The sequence below is a fragment of the Buteo buteo genome, chromosome 23 (assembly GCF_964188355.1).
Source record: "Buteo buteo chromosome 23, bButBut1.hap1.1, whole genome shotgun sequence".
Lineage (NCBI taxonomy): Eukaryota > Metazoa > Chordata > Aves > Accipitriformes > Accipitridae > Buteo > Buteo buteo.
The window spans coordinates 5,652,285-5,670,923 of record NC_134193.1 but is presented as its reverse complement, the minus strand read 5'-3'; the positions used below and the strand labels follow the sequence as shown (position 1 = coordinate 5,670,923).

At 53.9% G+C, this 18,639-nt stretch overlaps 1 protein-coding gene across 1 annotated transcript; it reads left to right on the top strand.

The window, feature by feature from the left end:
* The first annotated feature begins 12,244 nt into the window (after window positions 1-12,244).
* Window positions 12,245-18,041, top strand: CDKN1A (cyclin dependent kinase inhibitor 1A). Its single transcript, XM_075055268.1, has 3 exons — window positions 12,245-12,344; window positions 14,754-15,164; window positions 15,698-18,041. The coding sequence occupies exons 2-3, from the start codon at window positions 14,762-14,764 to the stop codon at window positions 15,760-15,762; spliced, it is 468 nt and encodes a 155-aa protein (XP_074911369.1). The 5' UTR covers window positions 12,245-12,344; window positions 14,754-14,761; the 3' UTR covers window positions 15,763-18,041.
* Window positions 18,042-18,639: the final 598 nt, after the last annotated feature.

The window sequence follows — 18,639 nt, the reverse complement described above, 5'->3', positions numbered from 1 at the left end:
TGAAACTTCATAAAGCTTGGTGCATTTTTAAAATGTTTTAGCTGTTGAACTTGCTTTGTTCCTTGTATCTTGTAACAGGTGGCAAATGTAAAGATGTGAATCTGTATATGGTTCTGAGCAGATCATATGATTTGTAATATTAATCACTTTACAATGTACCATTATGCATAACTTTTTGTTGCGTTGCATGGTAAGCAGTTTGTCTGGCATAGATAGAATGCTTCTGGTCTTGACGTGCTGGGGAATGTTTTGCTGGGATTCAGCTTTTGGAAGGAGGCATGCAATGAAGATGTGTTCATTGCGGAAGCATGGCCATGAGCGGTGTTCGTCTGTCCAGAACAAGACGCAGATGCTTCATAGGACAGTTCTCGGAAATAGTCAGGAACGTCGAGCGAGCGGCCTGTGAAGGGAGTGACTGAGCTGCAGTTTTATCCAGAGCTCTAGTTCTGACTTCCATTACCTGGAAGTGAGCTACTTTATATTACGTGAAATATAAATCTTTAGCCGTAGGGTCAGTTAATTTTGTACTTCATGTGACTAGAGTACTTCTTAAATAGATGATTGTTTATTGACCATCTATTCCAGAACCTCTGAATAGACCAAATACACAGCAGAACTGACAACTGGAGTGGATGTGTTGAGTGTGTAATGGTACATTGTAAAAGTTATGAATTAAACATTTCTTTACTGTACAAGAATTTTCATGTCACTTGTAAAATGTCTTTTGTGAGATCCTTGGGATTAAAGTTTTGGTTACAACTTGTTGTTTAGTATTTAACTTGAGTACCTGCTATATACGTTTGCATTGCAGAATGTGCACTTGGGTCTTGTGGTGCAACTGGGTTCAAATTAAATGCGCTCCGTGGTATGGGGTAAGGTGACACTCGCCACATCTCACTGCAACACACCTGTGAACTGTTCAAATGCTGCTGTAAGTTGCAGGTCACTACCTGCAGCTGTGCTCCATACCCTCTCGCACCTCGGCGAGGGGCAGGGCCTCGTTCCGTCACTGGCATCTCATACCAGTGTTAGAAATGCAGCCTAGGTGAGCTGGGTAGATGATGATGGCTTGGCTTCTTGCCTAATGGTGAGCTCCAACATGCTTACTCAGAAAAGCAGCTGGAGATACCAAGGTTCACAATGTTTTTGTATCCTGGATGTGGGTTGGTAACGATATTTAAGGTATTCTTCGTATCTGTCAGTTTTGAAATGACTGGTCTGTAAACTGAAGCTTTGCATGAAGATTTCACATGGAGTGTAAAACCCTGGCATGGCTCGAGTGCAATTAGAGCTCCCAAACTGCCTAATGGCCCCTTTTTTTCCTGTATCCAAGAGAAGATGAGCTACATCCGTTTCAGTCATGTCCGTTTAGATTAAACCCATCATACTGAACAGTCTTGTGGTTTAATTTCCTTCACTTGTGGTGTCCAGGCGGGGACAAGATGATGGCAAAGCTGTAATGGAAAGAAACTGCTACTTCACACTGCCCAGAGAGGGGGTGTGTGAAAGGGGAGTGGGGACAATGTGTGGTTCGTCACAGCAGCTGGGGTGCAGTGTCATGATTATTTTTTTTTTAACTACTTAGGTACTGTTTATGGTTGGACTTGGTGATCTTAAAGGTCTTTTCCAACCTAAATGATTCCATGATTCTCCCGACAGCCCCTGGCCCAGCGTGCTGTGGTACAAGCACAACCAACCTCAAGTTCACTGCAAAGCAGGAACGCTGCAGGTGGTGCAAAGGCACACACAGCCCTAAATGATCTTAAACTGGGAGCGTGGTGAGGTTAAAAGGTACAGAAAAATGCGCCGTCTTTTTTCTTACCCTGTTTGGTCTGATGAGGAATTTGGGAAGTGTCGGGCTCGCAGCCGAGACAGGGCTCAGGCTGGTGCTGAGGTGGCTGCTGCTGTGTACTGTCGCAGCTCCCCGGCAGAGGTCGGGGTGGCCTCGTCAGCCGGCTGGGGCTCCTGTCCGCCTGATTCTGCGTCAGGTTTGGTCTCAAAATGTTGACAGACCAGCTCCTCTGGGGATGTTTGTGTTAGATGAAAGGCAGCCAAGGGCTGAGATGATATCATGTGCCACACACAGCCGTGTTCCCTTTTTTAATAAGTGCTTCTACCAGGGTTTGATTTGTGGGATTGCAGCTCTTGTTGCCTGGGAGCCAGCCTCTCTGCTGGCACGTCGGTTCCTCTTGTGGTTACGTGGAGGGGAGGGAACGGCGGGGGACAAGTAGCCTTCAGTAGTTTCAACTACCAAAGGGAAAGGAGGGAAAGAAACCCGAAACGCTAGAGACAGTGTACGCTGTGAGGAAGCAGGTTGTGGTTTTTGTGCATGAGGGAGTCTGCAGAACTGGGAAGATTTTATCAGTTTCAGGTTTCTGACTTTGTATTTTACTCCTCAGCTGAATGAAGAAGTTGGCCCTTAGGCTGGCTCAGAACGACTGCTTCACAGTAGATGACTGGTTTTATGTACTTGGGTTGGTTTTTGATGGGGAACAAAATTAGCAACTTCTAGAGAAAGATGGGAAATGCGTAAACACTGACTGCGAACAGCCCTTCTCCCAGGGTATAATTACCAGGTGTTATTTTTAATGCAGCAACACATTGAAGGATTTAAGGCTTCCAGGTTGCTTCTGTGAGAAGGAACCAGCCTGGGAACACTCACTCCCCACAGGTAGAGAGCATTGTGGCTTGTCTTACTCTGAAATTAAATTTGCAAGGAAGTGTTTGAGTTGATGTTCTAAGGCCAGGGACATCCCTCACCTCTCCCCAAAGATTCTTGAACCAGGGAGAGCCACTAAGCAGTGTGTCCTGGCCAAAAGACGACAGGCAGATGCTATCCAGTGGCAGAACTAGGTGGCTCACGCCCCATCCTCAGCAGCAGCCCTGCTCTGAAGACTCTGGGTGATGGGGAACTCTGCTGCTTTCTACGTTGTTTCAGGGCCCTGTTTTGGGGTCCTCTCGCTAACATGTTAAGCTGTGTTTCTCATCTGGGGAGAGGTTTAGCTGCCCCTGCTTTTGCCTGGCAGAAGCATCCTGAGGTTAAGACTATCAGAGTTCCTCAGACGCTCATCAGCGCAGTATCTAAGCACATCCCAGAAGCATGCTAAACGACATAACTACCCTCTGTTTATGTGCGGTTTGTTCTTTTCTCACACTCTCCCTAGGGAGAGTATTGTGTGCAAATGGTTTTGTGAAGAAAGGGATTTTTTTTTTTTTCTTTTTATGTACATGCTGCTCTTTGTTTATGGCAGAGAAGATAATTTTAAGAATGTGCCTTGCACTTAGAAAATGGAGAGGTTAAATATGTTCTTTCTTCCAATGGGATGCATTCCACGGTCCTTCAGACAGGTTTGGCTAACCAGGGTCGTGCTTGGGCGAGAAGTTGCAATCTTGAAGAACACCAACGGTGGTTCTAGTTAAAAAAAACATGTTTCAGCTACCTTTGGGGAGCTGCTGCAGTTCACCTCTAAAATGATCATCTTTTTGGAACTGGGCTATTCTGTACTCCAGTCACACCAAGAACTAAAATTCTTGCCAGAAGATCGCTTGTGTTTCATGCTCTTTGTCTTTCCATTTCTTTTTGTTTGAAGTCAAAGGAGACATGAGAGACGCCGCGCTGTGCCCTTGGGTCTTCCTGCAGCAGCCGGCGTTGCCTGGAAGAGCAGGTTACGCCTCTTATCTCTGAACGTCTACGTGCTTCTGTGAGGACCTGTCAGCAGAATTCACCGCTGGAAGTGATGAGTGCCCTAGCAGTTCTGCAGCTTTTTTCTTTTGCTGTTAACATGACCTCTTTTCAGATTCCAGTTTTACTTTCTCTTACTCATCATCCCATCATGTCACAATGTCTCCTGACATAAAGATCTATGAAGCATCTGAACATTTGACGAACTTTCTCCCATTTCTGCTGGTTTTAATCACTGTCCTTATACCCACATTCAATCATAGCCCAGAAATACTGTCCCAAAACCTGAGCTACAATCACCATCATGAATCGTCCTACGCTGGTGCTGATGTAGCGCAGTGTCGCTTTGCTAGAAAAGAAAGTGAAAAAAAAAGAGCATCAGCCCCTTTGGCAAACGGAAGGCCGAAGGGCAGAAGTGCAGTTCCAGTAACTCCGGTTCAACCTTAGATCCCGCTCAGCGAGGGGATAGCACAGCGCCTGAGACCTGCCATAAAGAGGCGGGTCTCAGCTTCCCTGTTACTGAAATGCAGCTAGCTCCAATGTCACACCTCAACCTGCCAAAAATGGGCAAAATAAAGACAGTTTTTGCTTGGCAACTATTAAAGTCATTTAGTAAAGCAGTTGCTGAAGCTGAAGCAGCATCACAGCCTGTTAGCCCGTGCAAGAAGTGTTCTGGCTTCTTAGAAATACTGTCACTGTCTCGGTTTTCTGTTTCATTTCTGAAGTTTTGCTGAGGCTCTTCTGGGTCACTGAGGCACTACCACTAGTTACATTCTGTTAGTGCCCTTCAAACAAATGCTGTTGTGGACTAAAATAAACACGAGATCCAGACAAATATAAAATAGACTATGCAATAGGAACGCTATGTTCCCAAGTGATTCATTCATCTATTATTTAATAATTTAGTAGCTGACATAACTCTTGGTTGAACAAATCTTCACATCAATTCGAGTGGTGTTTCTGTTCTGTCCTACATGTAATTTTAGCTGACAGATTTTCTGTGGGAGCAATCCCAATTGGAAAAGGGAAATGTACCTCCTTCCCAGCTAGATTGTGCCACCAATCGCAGTGGTGTTACTCCACAGCCTGCCTGTGGTACCCCAGGATTCATCCTGCTGCAGTCAGAGTCAGACTGTCCTGTCCTTGGGTACTTCGCTGGACAACACACAAACACGCCGACAGGTTGTGAGGTACCGATAGCACGTGCAGACACCATGCTGCTGCCGAAAAAGCCAGCAAAGCAGCCGGGCGACGTGCACCGTGGTGTGAAAGGCCCTTGGCAAGCTGCAGCCCTCCATTGGGAGCCACGGTATCAGGGTGGAGCAGCGGTATCAGGGTGAGGCACCGTGTCACCCTGGGTGTCGCTTTGGAAGATCACTACTGCCAGCTGTGAGAGAGAAGTATTATCTCCGCTGCGTGCAGAGGCTGCTTTGTCCATGAATATTCAGCAATATTCAGCGTCGTCTCTGCGAGGAAGCCCTGCTGCTCCGCCCAGCCTTTCCCCCGCCGCTGCCGATGGAGGGCTTGCCATTAGTCTTTGCTAGAAAATGTTTGAGGTTATTCGTTTCTAATACCGACATTATTTACCATCACATTAAAACCTGGTCGGTCACTGCAGAACACCCGCTGGCCGGACTGGGTGCTGTGCTTCCTGGTGCTAGTAAATGGTGGATTGATCAGCTTTTCATGCAGTCCTATTATAAGCTTTTTGGGAGGAGGCTGCCCCAGCCAGAGAGATAGGCTTCAGGTGTGGTACGCTGCTGCTCCTGCAAATAGTAATTCTTGTAGCTGCCTGGTTGACACATCCTGCTTAGAAACTCACAGTTCAATGTTCACCAGATTTGGAGTCAGGAGCTCCCCCTGCACAGGGCGAGTTTGACGGGGACTGGTGGGGTATTTTTTGACCTATTGCAGAGTGTGGACATTTCGAGGTTTTCATGTTTCTTGTTTCACAGCCTCCCTCTCCCTCTTCATCTCCCTCTTTGTGGCATATTGCAGTTGGTCATCTAGAAATCTTTTTGTCCTCTGCAAAGCCCAGGTTTGTTACAGGAGGACAAGAAGGGCTCTGGTGCAGCATCATTGCTGGTGGGTGATGTATGGAACGTTTTAAACCTGTTTCCAGCCTCTGTTGCACTACTGACAGCAGCTCCAAGATTCAGCAAATTTCCTTTCCCTGCTGTAATATGGATTCTCACAAGCGAGGCAGAGAAACCAGTGAGGGAGACTCAAACCACAAGAAAAAGGTTTTATAGCGGTACCTGGAACTCCCCAACTCAGATTCCAGGTTTGGTGGAACTGAGCAGAGCTCCACCACGGCGCGTGGACCGCATCCATCCCTATCGCCAGGTCTGGCACAGCTCTGTGCCAGCGCTCGGTGTCAAGGCCAGCAGAGGTTCAGTGCGGGGTGAAAGCTGCTCCTTCACCCCAGCTCCAGGAAATCCTGCTGTGCACGACTGACACGTAGAAAGGAAAGTGCAATCGACCCTTACCCCGGCGTCTAGGTGACGGCAGTCATATCATCAGCGATGGCTTTATTGGATGTTGTACACACACAGCTGTCCCCTCCCATTACCTCTGCTCCACATGGGACCATGCACCAGCGTGAGTCACCGTGCAATAGAGCCGTCCGTCCGTCTGTCCTTGGTGCCTGGTCTGGGTACTGCCCTCCTACGGATGCCGTTTCAGGTGGCTCATGGTGCCAGAGCTGATCTGCCCCTGGCTCTGCCCCTTCCCTCTCCTCTGCCCCACACCAAGCCCCACTCCTCACCCCCCAGCACAAGGGAGAAGTGAATCACGACCCCACACCCACCCTCACCCGGGGTGGCAGGATTCCTGAAACGCGTGCCGTGAGCGGGGAGATCCCAGGAGACACTGACACACGCTGAGCCACCGCCTGGCAGTGCCGGCGGGCACCGGGATGGGCGAGCAGGCCGGCACGCGTCTCCCAGAGCCGTGGGTTTGGGGTTTGGTGTCGCTGCCTCCACGAGCGGGAGTGGAGGGACTTGCCTCGCAGACACCCCATCCTTGTGTCTGACTGTGGGGATTGTTTTTAAAGCTCACATCGTGAGCAAGCGTTAGTCAACAGCTCTCCGTAGTCACCTCCTTCTCACGCATGGCTATAAAGGGCTGGATCGTGTTCCTGATAGATTTCAAGCAACACCACAGCTTGGGGAGCGACAAATCCCTCGTCAGCAGCGCTGTGCTACATGTCATCCATTGGGAAGAAGTTACGTCGATCGACAGCTTCCCACAGGCCTGGCTGCACCAGGAGCTGCCGAGGGCTGGGGACCCCATATGCCGCATGGATGGGAGCAATTCTGCCCCACACTCCGCTTGCTTATTCCCACCCATGCAGCGAATCCCGCTGTGGAAGGTCCCGGTGGGCCTGGAGCAGTCCCTCTCCTCCCCCTGCCCACTGCCACCCCGATGGGAAGCTTCCCCTGCCCTCGCCGAGATGCCTGCGGGGAAGAGCTGGCTGCAAAGAAAAACCTGTGGACATTTTGGATGGACCTTATTCCCCACAAGGAGCTTTGCAAAAGGCTGGAGCCGTTCACCCCGATTCCCAGCGGGGCATCCGTGCCCCCTCCATGGGTGCTAGCCGTCTGCATGGTCCTGCCTTGCTCTCGGGTCGTAGTGAATGAGGTAAAGCAGCAAGTAAATAAACAGGCAAACGAGCCCGAGGTTCGAAGCCAGGTACTCCCTGCTGCCCTTGCTGCGCTCTGAACAATGAGGTCCTTTGCTGCCAGCAAAAAAAAAAAAAACCACAAAGCTTCCAAGCTGCTCATGGAAAGTCAGTGAAGCAATTACGTTAATGACTGTGAATGGGGCTAAAAACAATCTTGGATGAAAATGAGTGAGGGGCCGAATGAAGCAACCAATTCATAGCCCAGCTCCCGCATCCAGGAATATTTCCAGTAAGCAAAGGCCTTGTTTTAGGGACTGTCTCATCCCCCATTTGTGCTTGGTGGGACTCTATTTCCACTCTGCTGGGTCCGGTGTCTCATCAAAATGCCTTCATAAATGGAGCAAACAAGGGCTGTATATGGCAGGGAAACAGTCAATTAACACGATCTGAGTTCTTTTAGGGGCAGAGTTAATCAAGCATTCAGCGTTTTGTCATTCTTGTCTTTCTTTCCTGGGAAAATCCTATTAGTATAAAATCACTTAATTGGGCACTTCAAAGAGCTGATGGGAAAACAGTCTTCGCTGGGATATAAACGCCATTCAGCCGAACACTGGGTTCATTTAGACTTTTGCTGGAGCGTGAGTGTTTCATTAAGAGCCTTCACGTTTCCCACTTAAAAGAAAAAAGCTTGTTAGCAGAGATAATAAAAAGAAAAAAAAAAAAATCTTGGAGATTTGAATCTTGCTGAAGAGGGTTTTTACTGCCTGAATAGGCGGGGCTTTGTTTCAGGGCTTTGTCCTCAGCAGAGCCTCTTACACCTAGAGTTAGTTGCCTGTCAATCTGCTTTCCTGAGCTGAGCGATTTCACACCTGCCTGGGGTGTTGTTGCAAGTAAAAGGTGTTTGAGGAGGGAAAGAGTGAGCCCTGGTCAGACCTTTGGGGTGTAAGATGATGCGTTTTTGCGGGACTGAACCCCAAAGCCCGTGTGCTCGTCCCCACTCTCTGTGCTGGGGTAGAGGTCCCGTCTTAATTCCCCCACTCTCAGGTTGTTTCCCTGGGCAGAAATTCAGGTTTTTGCAGAGCTTACGTTTATCCCACCTTGAAAAATAACATAGTGTGCCCTGATCTGTCATTGCCAACTCTATCCCAAAAGACCTGAAGGATGCTCATCTGCCTGACCCTTTTCTGTTTCTTCCTGCTACGTTGGTTGATCTAACAGGAATATTACATTCCAGCCCCCTCCACCAAAAACCACTTCACGTATACCTTTGACCACCAAATCTCCAAACCTTCCTTGCTGCTGGGGAGGGCTGGGTGAGGCACTACACGGATCGCTTCGTTTCTGTGGTCGGCGCTGGCAGGCTTCTGTCTGGGAAAACGTTTCCAGGTCAATCACATGCTTATATATTAATGACATTTTGTAGTCAGTCTTTATAAAATCCTTACATGTAGGTGTTCATGTGCATTTAAAACAGTTGTTATAAGCATGGGTTGGATCTCAGTGTGTGATTCCCATCAAACAGGCTGAGATCCTTCCTTGGTGCAATGTTGCGTTCTTCCCTTTGGGGTCAGGATTACCTTACGTGGTTCCACAAGGCCACGTTTCCCCATTCTTCTCCATCTCACCCAAGGCGGGGGCATTCAAACCCTGATTTCTTCACCTGACAAACCATTCCCCTGCTCCATGCCAAAGCTCCCACCCACATCTCCTTGGCTTTTAGGGGTGCTGCTCCCCAAGTCCCCAGAGAGGATGAAACTTGGTGTCAGAGGCGATGTGCCTGGGCACATTCCCTTGATGAAACCCCGGCTGTGCCAGCGCTGAGGATGGGCTGAGTCACGTACCAACTCTGCCCACTGTGAATAATGTATTTGCATCTGTGTCTGCAGTGGCTTCCCCTCCCCTCGGTGTCTGCGGGACCCACCTGGGGAGATCCCCCGGGGAAGGAAATGCTCCCAAGGGTCCCCGGCCAAGGCAGCAAGTGTCACTTGGTATTAGGTGCCCCTGGTGCTGGGAAGAAGGTTACTTTGAAGGCTATGAAATATGCATTCATTTAATATGCTCCTTTTGCTTCCAGGCATCAGGATGGGTTTTTCAAGCAAATTACAAGGACGGATTCTCCCAGGATCACACCCCTCCCAGGTGGGGGTTTGGGACACCCCTCGGGAAGGGCGAGCCTGGGACAGGAGAGCTGACAGCTCCCACTCAGTGGCTATAAATGGTGAGAAGGAAACACGCCGATCTTGGTCCCCAGCCCCGCGCCTCTGACCTCCTCCTACTACGTCTTGTTGGGGCTGAACATCATGAGTCACCTTTGGGATTTTTTTTTTTAAAGTTCCTGTACCGCCTTCTGTATTAATCACACTTTTTTTTCCCCCTTTTTTTCTAGCAATGCCACTGCAGACTTGACCATGGACTGTCTGACCCAGACCCTGACGCCATTCGTCTCCCCACTTCCCATTTCCAGTAACCCACTTTGCTGAGGTCTCCTCTGATGCTGGTGCTGCCGTGCAGCTGGAGGTCCCCAGCTCCTGGTGTGGGGGCATGAGGAAGGGGAGCGAGAGCAGAGTTCGCAACAGCCAGAAACCTGCCCCCCCCCCATCATCCTGGGGTGCAGGGAGGGGACCCCACCCCACCAAAAAAATCACAGACATAATGACAGAATTATTTTCCTAAGGGAAAATCTATGTCCAATTTATTTTCTAGCTGGTTTTGTCCTGGAATGTATTCCCTGTGTAACTGGGAATATTAGCATCAGCCAAGGCTGGTCGGTTATCTCGCGTCACTTTGTTTTTTTAATTCCTTGCTCTTGCATCAGCGTTTGCTGTGGGTTGCACAAGTGAGACCACTCCTTCCTCTGCCACTTTGGGCACTAATTTAAAAGGCTGCTGGTTTTGATGGTCCCATTACCCTTTTGTGTATTCAGGGGGGCTTTTATGAAAAAAAAAAAAAAAAAAAAAAGAGCTGGTTTAAGCAGTAAGCATCCTCTCAGTAAATGCTGCTTCATCTGAGAGCCCTGGCTGGCAGCTGGAGGCTGCGCTGACCGGGGGAGGATGCCCACAGTGCTGCGACTGGAACAGTGTTGGGCTTCCCTTCAGTGCCCTTCGCGTCTTCCTCACATCCAGAAGGAGCGAACCAACAAACTGCAGGTGGAGCAGAGCTGGCGGTTGGCGAGGAAACAATCCGCTACTGCACAGCGACGCATCCAACCCTCCGCAGTGCGGCTCTAAAAGCTGCTCTTTGCAACCAGGAGCAAAAATCATTCCTGCATGGAAACATTAGCGACAGCTTCCTTGCGAGGAAAGGCTGTTCCAGCTCACCCCCTCCTCTCCCTGTGTATTTATGAGCGTAAAGACAGGCGGAATTCGGGAGCATCCCCAGCTTTGCCAGGATGGGTTTTCTGCAGTGTGTAGTATTAATTTAGGATGCTTTCACATTCCCCATCCTCCTTTCACCTTTCCTCCCATCCAACCGTGCCAGCTTGGAGGCAGCCGAGGGGGCGAGCAGCCGCCGATGACCCAAACGTCACGGCCCAGCGCCGGGGAGGGGGGACCAGCAATGGTAAATGCTGCTGCAGCGCGTGGCAGCCTTCAGCCAAACATGCCCAAACATATTCTCCAGCTGCTCGGGCCGGTGGGAAGCTGCTGGTCCAGCCAGGAAATGCACGGGTGTTTTGCACGCCAAAGGTCTTGCTCAGCACCCCAGCACCCGCCGGCTCCAGGGGCCTTCGGGGGTGCCTGCCACTCCCAAGAGACCCCTTTAACTTGGTCTTTGTCCCTTGGAAGTGTGCTTTCACCTTCTCGTGCCCCACAGGAATACGTCGCGTTTGCACCCTCGCTGCCCGAGTCGTGATGCCCAAGGCGCCTGGGTAGATTATGCCACGCTGGGAGGGTGCTGCGGAATACGGCCCCCCTCTCCGTGCACTGGGGTAAGCTGACTCTGAAGGCATCAGCTCTCGCACCGCGGGGCAGAGTCAGACCCGCTGACCCCACTCTGTCTGCAGCACAGGGGATGGGTGCCCTCCGGCCTTGCAGTTTAACCCCAGCAGAAGCTGCCCTGGGCTCAGACCTTTCCTGCCTGTGGACTTGGATGCATTTTCCAGATAAGCCACAAATCCCTCCGAATCCTCCCCACAGGTTCCTGCAGAACATGCACAGACTTGTTCTTCCTCCTCATCCCTGCCCAGGAGCCTGCAGGACTCAAGACCAGCAGATCCTTCCCAAAACGCCGCAGCCGGGTGCTGGGGGGGTTCAGCTGGCAGAGCAGAGCCGGGGCCCCGGGAGAAAATCCGTCAGGAGAGGCCAGGGTGGCCTAGGAGGGGGTCGGGCAGCGCCTGGGGACCAGGGGAGCATCATCCTGGTGTGGCTCTGAGGTGGGCACCCCAAAGGCAGAGAGAGTCGCCCCTTCCTTAATCTGTTATCCCCCTTTCCCACTGAAATCCTCTGCACTAGTGACCCGCTGGGCAGGAAAGCCTGGGTGGGATGTGGAGCACCCCCCCACCCCGCCAGCCAGCTGAAGCGCTGCTCTCTAAGGATCCTGCGTCTCCCGATGGGGAGGGGGCACCCCTGTGTCCCCTGATGGGGGGGATCCCTGCACCCCTCGGAAGGGGGTCCCTGAGTCCCCTGATGGGGACGTCCCTCCATCCCCTAACTGGGGGGGTCCCTGCACCCCCCTAGGAAGGGGGTCCCTGTCCCCCCCGATGGGTGGGGGTCTCTGCACCCCCTCGGAAGGGGGTCCCTGTATCCCCTCATGCAGGATCCCTGCACCCCCCCCTAGCATGGGAGTCCCCACACCCGGTGACCGGGTGCACTCCCGGGAACGGGGACCGGGATGCGGAGCGGAGCGTTGGGGGAGGGCGGGGAGCCGTGCCAGGACCGAGTCAGCTCCCCGGGGGGGGTCGGTCCGGTCCCGGGGCGGGGCGGGGCGGGGCGGGGGCGGGAGGGAAATCCCGGGCGACGCGGTGAACGGCGGCGAGGCCCCGCCCCGCTCCGGTATAAAGCGCGGCGAGACGCAACGGGCACCGGGAGACGCGACGCCACGGTGAGTGCGGCGGGGGCGGCCCCGCGGGGGCGGCCGGTGCTTCTGGCCCTTCCCTGCCCGCGGGGGCTGTCACCGGATTTTGGCGGGGCGGGGGACGGACGGACGGACACACGGTGCCGGTGCCCGGCTCGGGGAGGGGGAGCGGGGAAAGCGCCGGAGCGGGACCGGGACCGAGCGGCGGCTCCGCCCCGGTGGTCGCGTCCCCTGCGCGGGGGAGGGAGCGGGGCCGGTCCCGGTGGCTGGGTCCCGGGGGGGGGTGGGGTGGGGAAGCCGCCCCCCGGAGCCGCCGCCCCCCGGAGCCGCCGCCCCCCGTTTCGGGGACGGGCGCGGAGCCCCGGTCCGGGCTGCGCTCGCCCCCCGGCGGCGGCGGGGCGCGGTGCGGGGCGCGGCCGCGGAGCATCCCTGCGTGTCCCCCGTCCCGCGGGGCTGGGCGGGGGAGGCCGCTGGGGGGTTGGGATCCGGAGACCTTTCCCTGAGGGCTCCGGAATAACCACCCCCCCTCCCCGCGGCTGGAAAGACCCACGGGCTCATCGGTGTCATGAGCGGGGCGTTCTCTGCGCCTTCCCCCCCGCCCCGGGGGAGGCACCTGGCGCGGGGTGACATCGGTTTTCGGCTCCATCCGCCCCCGGGTGTGGGTGCTGCCCGGCCCCTCCTGCTCCCTAAGCCTTCCTCCAACTGGTGTAACTGGTCCCGGGTGTCGCAGGTGCCTGTGGGGCTGGCGAGGGTGCGTGTGTGTGGTGTGTGTCCCTGGGAGCGCCGTCAGCTCCCGGCCCGGCTGGGTGAGGTTTTAACGCAACCGTGCACCTGCATCACCTCTTTGCTCAAGTCTTGGGGTTCTCCAGCTGGGTTGCGGGAAGCCTTGAAGCTTTGGAGAGGCTGCTAAAAAGCAACGCCAGCCCCATGGGAGGGGACGGTGCCCCGGCCCTGGTCCTTCCCTATTTGGTGGCTCTGACAATCTGCAATCGTGAGTCGGGGCGACGCTGTTATCTCGAGGTGTGGGGGCTCTGGGGTGGTACCTGGGCCATGGGGGTGCCCTGAGGATGGGGAGATCGGTGCCTGACGCAGGCGGGGGGGGCTGGAGGGTGTCCGGTCAGGGTGTCGAAACGCGTCCCCTGCCTGCTACCTGCCAGGGCTTGCCTGGACATGCTGGGACTTGCCTCGCAATGAGGTCACCCTGTTTATGTACTCTGACTGCCAGGAGATAGGAAACTGGATTTCTATTTTTACTTGAGGATGGTCAGTCGGTGTTGGGAGCGGGGCCGGGTTGGGGTAGGGCAGAGCTTTGAGGTGGCCCCGGGGACGGAGCAGGGTCTCCCCAGCCCCCGGCCTGGAGGCTCTCCAGCTACCCACTGGCATGCTGTGCTGGTGGCATGCCTGGTAATGTGGTGCAGGTGACCTGGAGGGGCTGGGGGTGCTGAATTTGGGCAGAAAGCTTCCCTGTGGGAGGCTGAACACCCCATCCCTGGGGATGTTTGGAGGTGCAAGCCTGGGTGTCTGCTGTGGTCCTGGCTTTGGGGGCCCTAGATTGGGTGGGTAATGAGAAAGCTGCCTTGCACACATGGATTCTATTTCTGTGAATCTTTTTAAAGCAGATTTAATGAGCACGGCTATCCAAGCAGGGTCAAGCCTTAGCTCCAAAAGCTGTCGAATCCCAGAGCGTTGTTTGCTTTGCTCTGATAATGAGGTTGCTCATAACTGTGGGCGGTGCGAGGGATCCATTAGCCCCATGCATGTGTAAGGGGGAGGACTGCTTGGAAGGAAAGGCTTTGCCATTTACTGTGAAGGTCAAGGCTTTTGGCACCGATTTGAAAAAAAACAAACAAACAGGGTCTTGTCTCTGGTTACCCAACAGCTTCTTGCAGATAACGGGGGTGGTTAAGTGGTCAAGCTTGTGGCATATTCTTACAGTTGCTTAAAAGGCTTTCTTGCCACTGGGCCTGGGTTCTTGAGATGAAGAAACTGGCCAGAAAAACTTCCTGTTGCTTCACTTGCCCATGTGCCAACTTGACTTGTGCCTGTGTGCAAGTGGGAACGCAGCAGGGTTGTGGATGGAACCGGTGGCAGCACTGAGGTCCTGGATGCTTTGCTCTGGCAGGGCTTTACCTGCTGGAGGAGGAATGGGGAACATCAACATTTGCACCTTCCCCATCCTTCTGCATCACAGCAGGCTGTGTCTGACTTCAGTCAGGCTCAAGCCTCTGCCCAAGACACCACTAAAATACCAAATGTCTGAGTCCAGGATGAATGCTGGCAGATGGAGGTCCCCTCCAGGCTGCCTCATTGCAGAGTCCAACCCAGCTTGTCCCACCTTGGCTACTGTGTGCTTTGCTCTGGTAGCAAATGTGCTGGCCCTTGGGCTTGCTCGTGTCTTGCCCAACACCCCAGTAACTTGTTCTGCTTTCCTCCCAGGTGCCACAATGCCCCTGTCTCAGAGTAGGGCTGCGCAGATGCCATGCAGCAGCAAGGTGTGCAGGAACCTATTTGGCCCTGTGGACCACCAGCAGCTCCAGAATGACTTTGAGGACCTGTTGAGGCAACAACTGGAAGAAGCTCAGCAACGCTGGAACTTCAACTTTGAGACGGAGACTCCCTTGGAAGGACACTTCAAGTGGGAGAGGGTCTTCCTGGCTGAGCAGCCACGCCAGCAGGTCGACAGCCTGGTCAAGGTCACCAGCAGTGAGAGCAGGAGTTCCTTGGTCCACAAGGTCCCCCCCAAGGACCATCTTGGCAGGATTTGCTCGGAGGGGTCTCAGCAGAACTCGGAGGTTTACAGGGCTGGTTCCCCGCAGAGCTTGAAACGTGGGCAGACCACCATCAAAGGTGAGTGCTGGAGGCTTGGTGTCACTCCATGTGTGCTTGGTGGCATTGGTGGTGTCATGGCTCTTCTGGTAGGGACAGATGGAGGGGACTCGGATGCAAGAGCCCTGCCTGGCTTCTGGGGAGGGGACCACCCTCCATGCATCTCTCTCCTGGGGGACCAGAGCCCATCTTCCAAGGGGAAAAGGCTGCAAACTGGGTGCCTTTTGGTTGCTGGGGGTTAGGCAGGGGGCTTACATTGGGCTTGTGGGTTTTATCACTGAAGATGCCTCAGAATAGTTCATGACCTTCCATTCCCATGGCCTGAGCCTGTCCTCTAGGATCAGGGCCTGGAGTGGAAATGCAGGTGAGACCAAACAGAATTGATGGTGGAGATCTACAGGCTCTTCTCTCCAGGAACTTTGGGTGGGTGGCTCTAAGATGGAGCCCACCTGGCATGGGTTTTGGGGTGCTTCCCTGGGGACACCTCCCTTTTCCTGCCCCACTGCTCCCAGCAGGCTGGAGGCACTTTCCAACCCTCTCTTTCTGCCCTCCAGACTTCTACAGCTCCAAGCGGAGGATTGTCCCTGACAAGCCCAAGCCTGACAAGCCCAAGCTGTGACATGGTGGCGTTCAGCTCCTCTGCCATTGGGGACAGCTGCTGATGCTGATGTGCCCTGGGGGTGTCCATGGCTCTTTTCCCCCACTCTGTACTGTGTAAGCTGTCTGTATGAAGCAATGTAGAGTCTGTAGTTTCCTATTTATGAGTAGCTCTGGGGTCCTGAGGGACCTTCACTGTGTGCAATGTATAGGAGTAGCCCACGTTGAGGCTTATAGCCCCACGGAGGGGATGGAGGAGGACTGAAATGGGCCTGGTGGGACTAAGGCATTGCCCTGCCTGCAGAGAAGAAAGAATGTGTCCTCTGCCCTGTGGTGGTGGGGTCAAGCATCACCCTTGCACCATCCTGCTGTGGTCCTTCCCCTGCCTGATGGCTGGCTGTGGAGGACACTTGTGTCCCAGCCACCTGGTGGCACCAGATATCCTTTAAAAAGGGTCACTGATATGGATTGTAGAGCCCTGGGACAGCCTGGCCCTGAGGACACACCGGTTGCTGGCACGTGGTAGTGGCCCTCTTCCCAGCAGGATGGACCCAGTGGTGACAAGCTCTTGTCCATGCGTGGAAGCAGAGTGATGCGAGGGCTGCTCCTTCCCATGGCTGGTTGGGAGAGGAAACGCTGTTTCCCGGACAGCCCTTCCTTGGGGTGACTCACCGGTGCTGTCGCCCATCAGAGATGGGTTGCAGATGGTGACAAACCCATTGGACGTCCCCAGTGCTGAGCTCATTGTGGGACCAATGCTGCCTGGGAGGCTTTGGGGTCCCCTGGATTCTGCTGACCTAAAACCCCACTTTTTTACCTTGTTGGCTTGTTGAGTGGTGCTGTTTGCCCCCATGTTCCTGCCTTCTTCAACACTGACACCAGGCTGGGGAGCTGCCTGCTCTGGCTCTGTTGGATTGCTCTAGGGAAGGAATCCTGCTCACCAGCAAGGATGACACTGAAAGACGAAACTGTAGCTTTTTTTTTTCCTGGACTTTTTCCTCTTTGGGGCTGGGGGGAGAGAGGATCCTCACTTGGCTCTGCAGAGCAAGCGGCTTCAGTCACCTCTGGGACCAAAGGATGTCCCAGAGCAAAGGCTGCTTGGTCCCAGCTCTGAAGGATGAGTCTCTGCTCTTGAGGGACTCAATGCTGTCAGGTCTCAGCACTTTCATGGGGTTCATCTCCTGCTCTGCTGGATTTGGACTCTGGAAACTGGTGCAAGATGGTCCCAGGCAGAAAAGGGATGGAGTCAACCTCCCGCCTTGCACCACGATGCACTTTGCTGTCAGTGAAGCTGGCAAGCTCCCAGCACTAAATGTTTATTTATAAAAAAAAATGCTATTAAGTCTATGTGGGGGGAAGAGGAAGGGGAAATACCTGATTGTCTATAAATGTTAACTCTGAATAAACACTTGTCTTGTGTAAGGGAACTGGTGTCTCTGGGTTAATGGGAATAATTGTGCTGGGAGCAGGGCCTGGCTGTGGGGAGGAGACTGCTCTGGTCTGGGTCCCTGCTGGGCTCTGGGGGCTTGGGGGTCACTCTGGGGGTGCAGCCCTCAGTTGGCAGCTGCCTTTGGGCTGTCTGGGAGCAGAGGCAGCTGCAGCACAAACCCGGCTGCGCTTTCAGCTGAGCTGGCTGGGGGAAGGGGCTGCGCAGCCCTGGGTGACTCCTCTGCAGCATCAGCTGTCAAAGCAGGGGGATGGGGAGCTGTGCAAGGGCTGAGAGGGGCAAAACCTCACCACAACCCCTGTGCTTAACTCTGCTCCCTTGGGACAGCCGTATGCTATGGACCAGGGCGCAGGATTGGTGCTGCCACTGTGTCCCTAGCAGCAGCCACTGCCACGTATGTGGGATCTCACTGTGGGCATCTGCTGCCCACATCATTTCCCCTTCTCACTGTGACCCTGGTCTGCTACTAACCCCCAGCACGCTATCTTATGTGGCAAGTGGCTATTGGCCATGGGCAAGCTGGTCATGTCTCCCCTCTTCCTTTAAAGGGGTCCTGGGTGCCCAGGCCAATAAGGGTGACCCATGCTGTGGGGATGGGGACATATAAGAGCGCATGGTGGCAGTGCTGCTGAAAGCATGCTGCAGCAAGTCCCAGGGGTGGGACTGAGACTGGACCTGCTGGATACCAGGGCTGAGATCCCCTGGGAGCCAGGGATGCCTCCACCATCAGCTGCTTCCTCTGAGGACTGAGCAAGACTTGTATGTGGACTGTGAGCTGAAGTTATGGTTAATGTGATAAATGACCTGATTTGCAGAGTATCCAGGTGAAAATAAAGTTTTGATGGTAACAACAACCTTGTGGTGGTGTTCAGCTGAGGATCCCTAAAGCTTCTGCCTGTCCCCACAGTGTTGGGTGACACCTGTGCGTGCTGATGCCCTTGAAATGCTTGCAGAGCACTATCATGCAGCCTTTTAGCTGCTGCTGAATCAAGCCCTACAGATACAGCCCTTTTAATCTTTCCCCTTACATCAGTCCTTCCAGCCCCCTTGGCCACTGCCAGCTGCTCCCCTCTGCTGTCACCTCCTGTTTGTCAGGAGCGGTGGTAATGGAGGAAGCAAGAAATAAATCAGCAAATACCCCCTTGTCCCTGTTTGTGGGGCTCTGAGGACAGCCAGGGGCTGGCTCTGCAGTGCAAGAGGGAGCTTGGCACCTGGGCTTGAGTTTTGCACCCCCCGGCAGACCCCAGCCCCACACCACCTCTCCTGGGTGCGGGAGGACTGTGTCCCCCCCAGCTTAGGGGACACAAAATGGTGATGGGCTTCCAGCCGCTGAGGGACAGATGGAAACCTTGCACTTTCAGTCCAGGTTGTGTTTTGCTGCTCTCCCATCCCGCCCTCAGCATGGAGTGAGGATGCCAGGATCCCACAAGAGCCGAGTAGGACTGGGAGGAG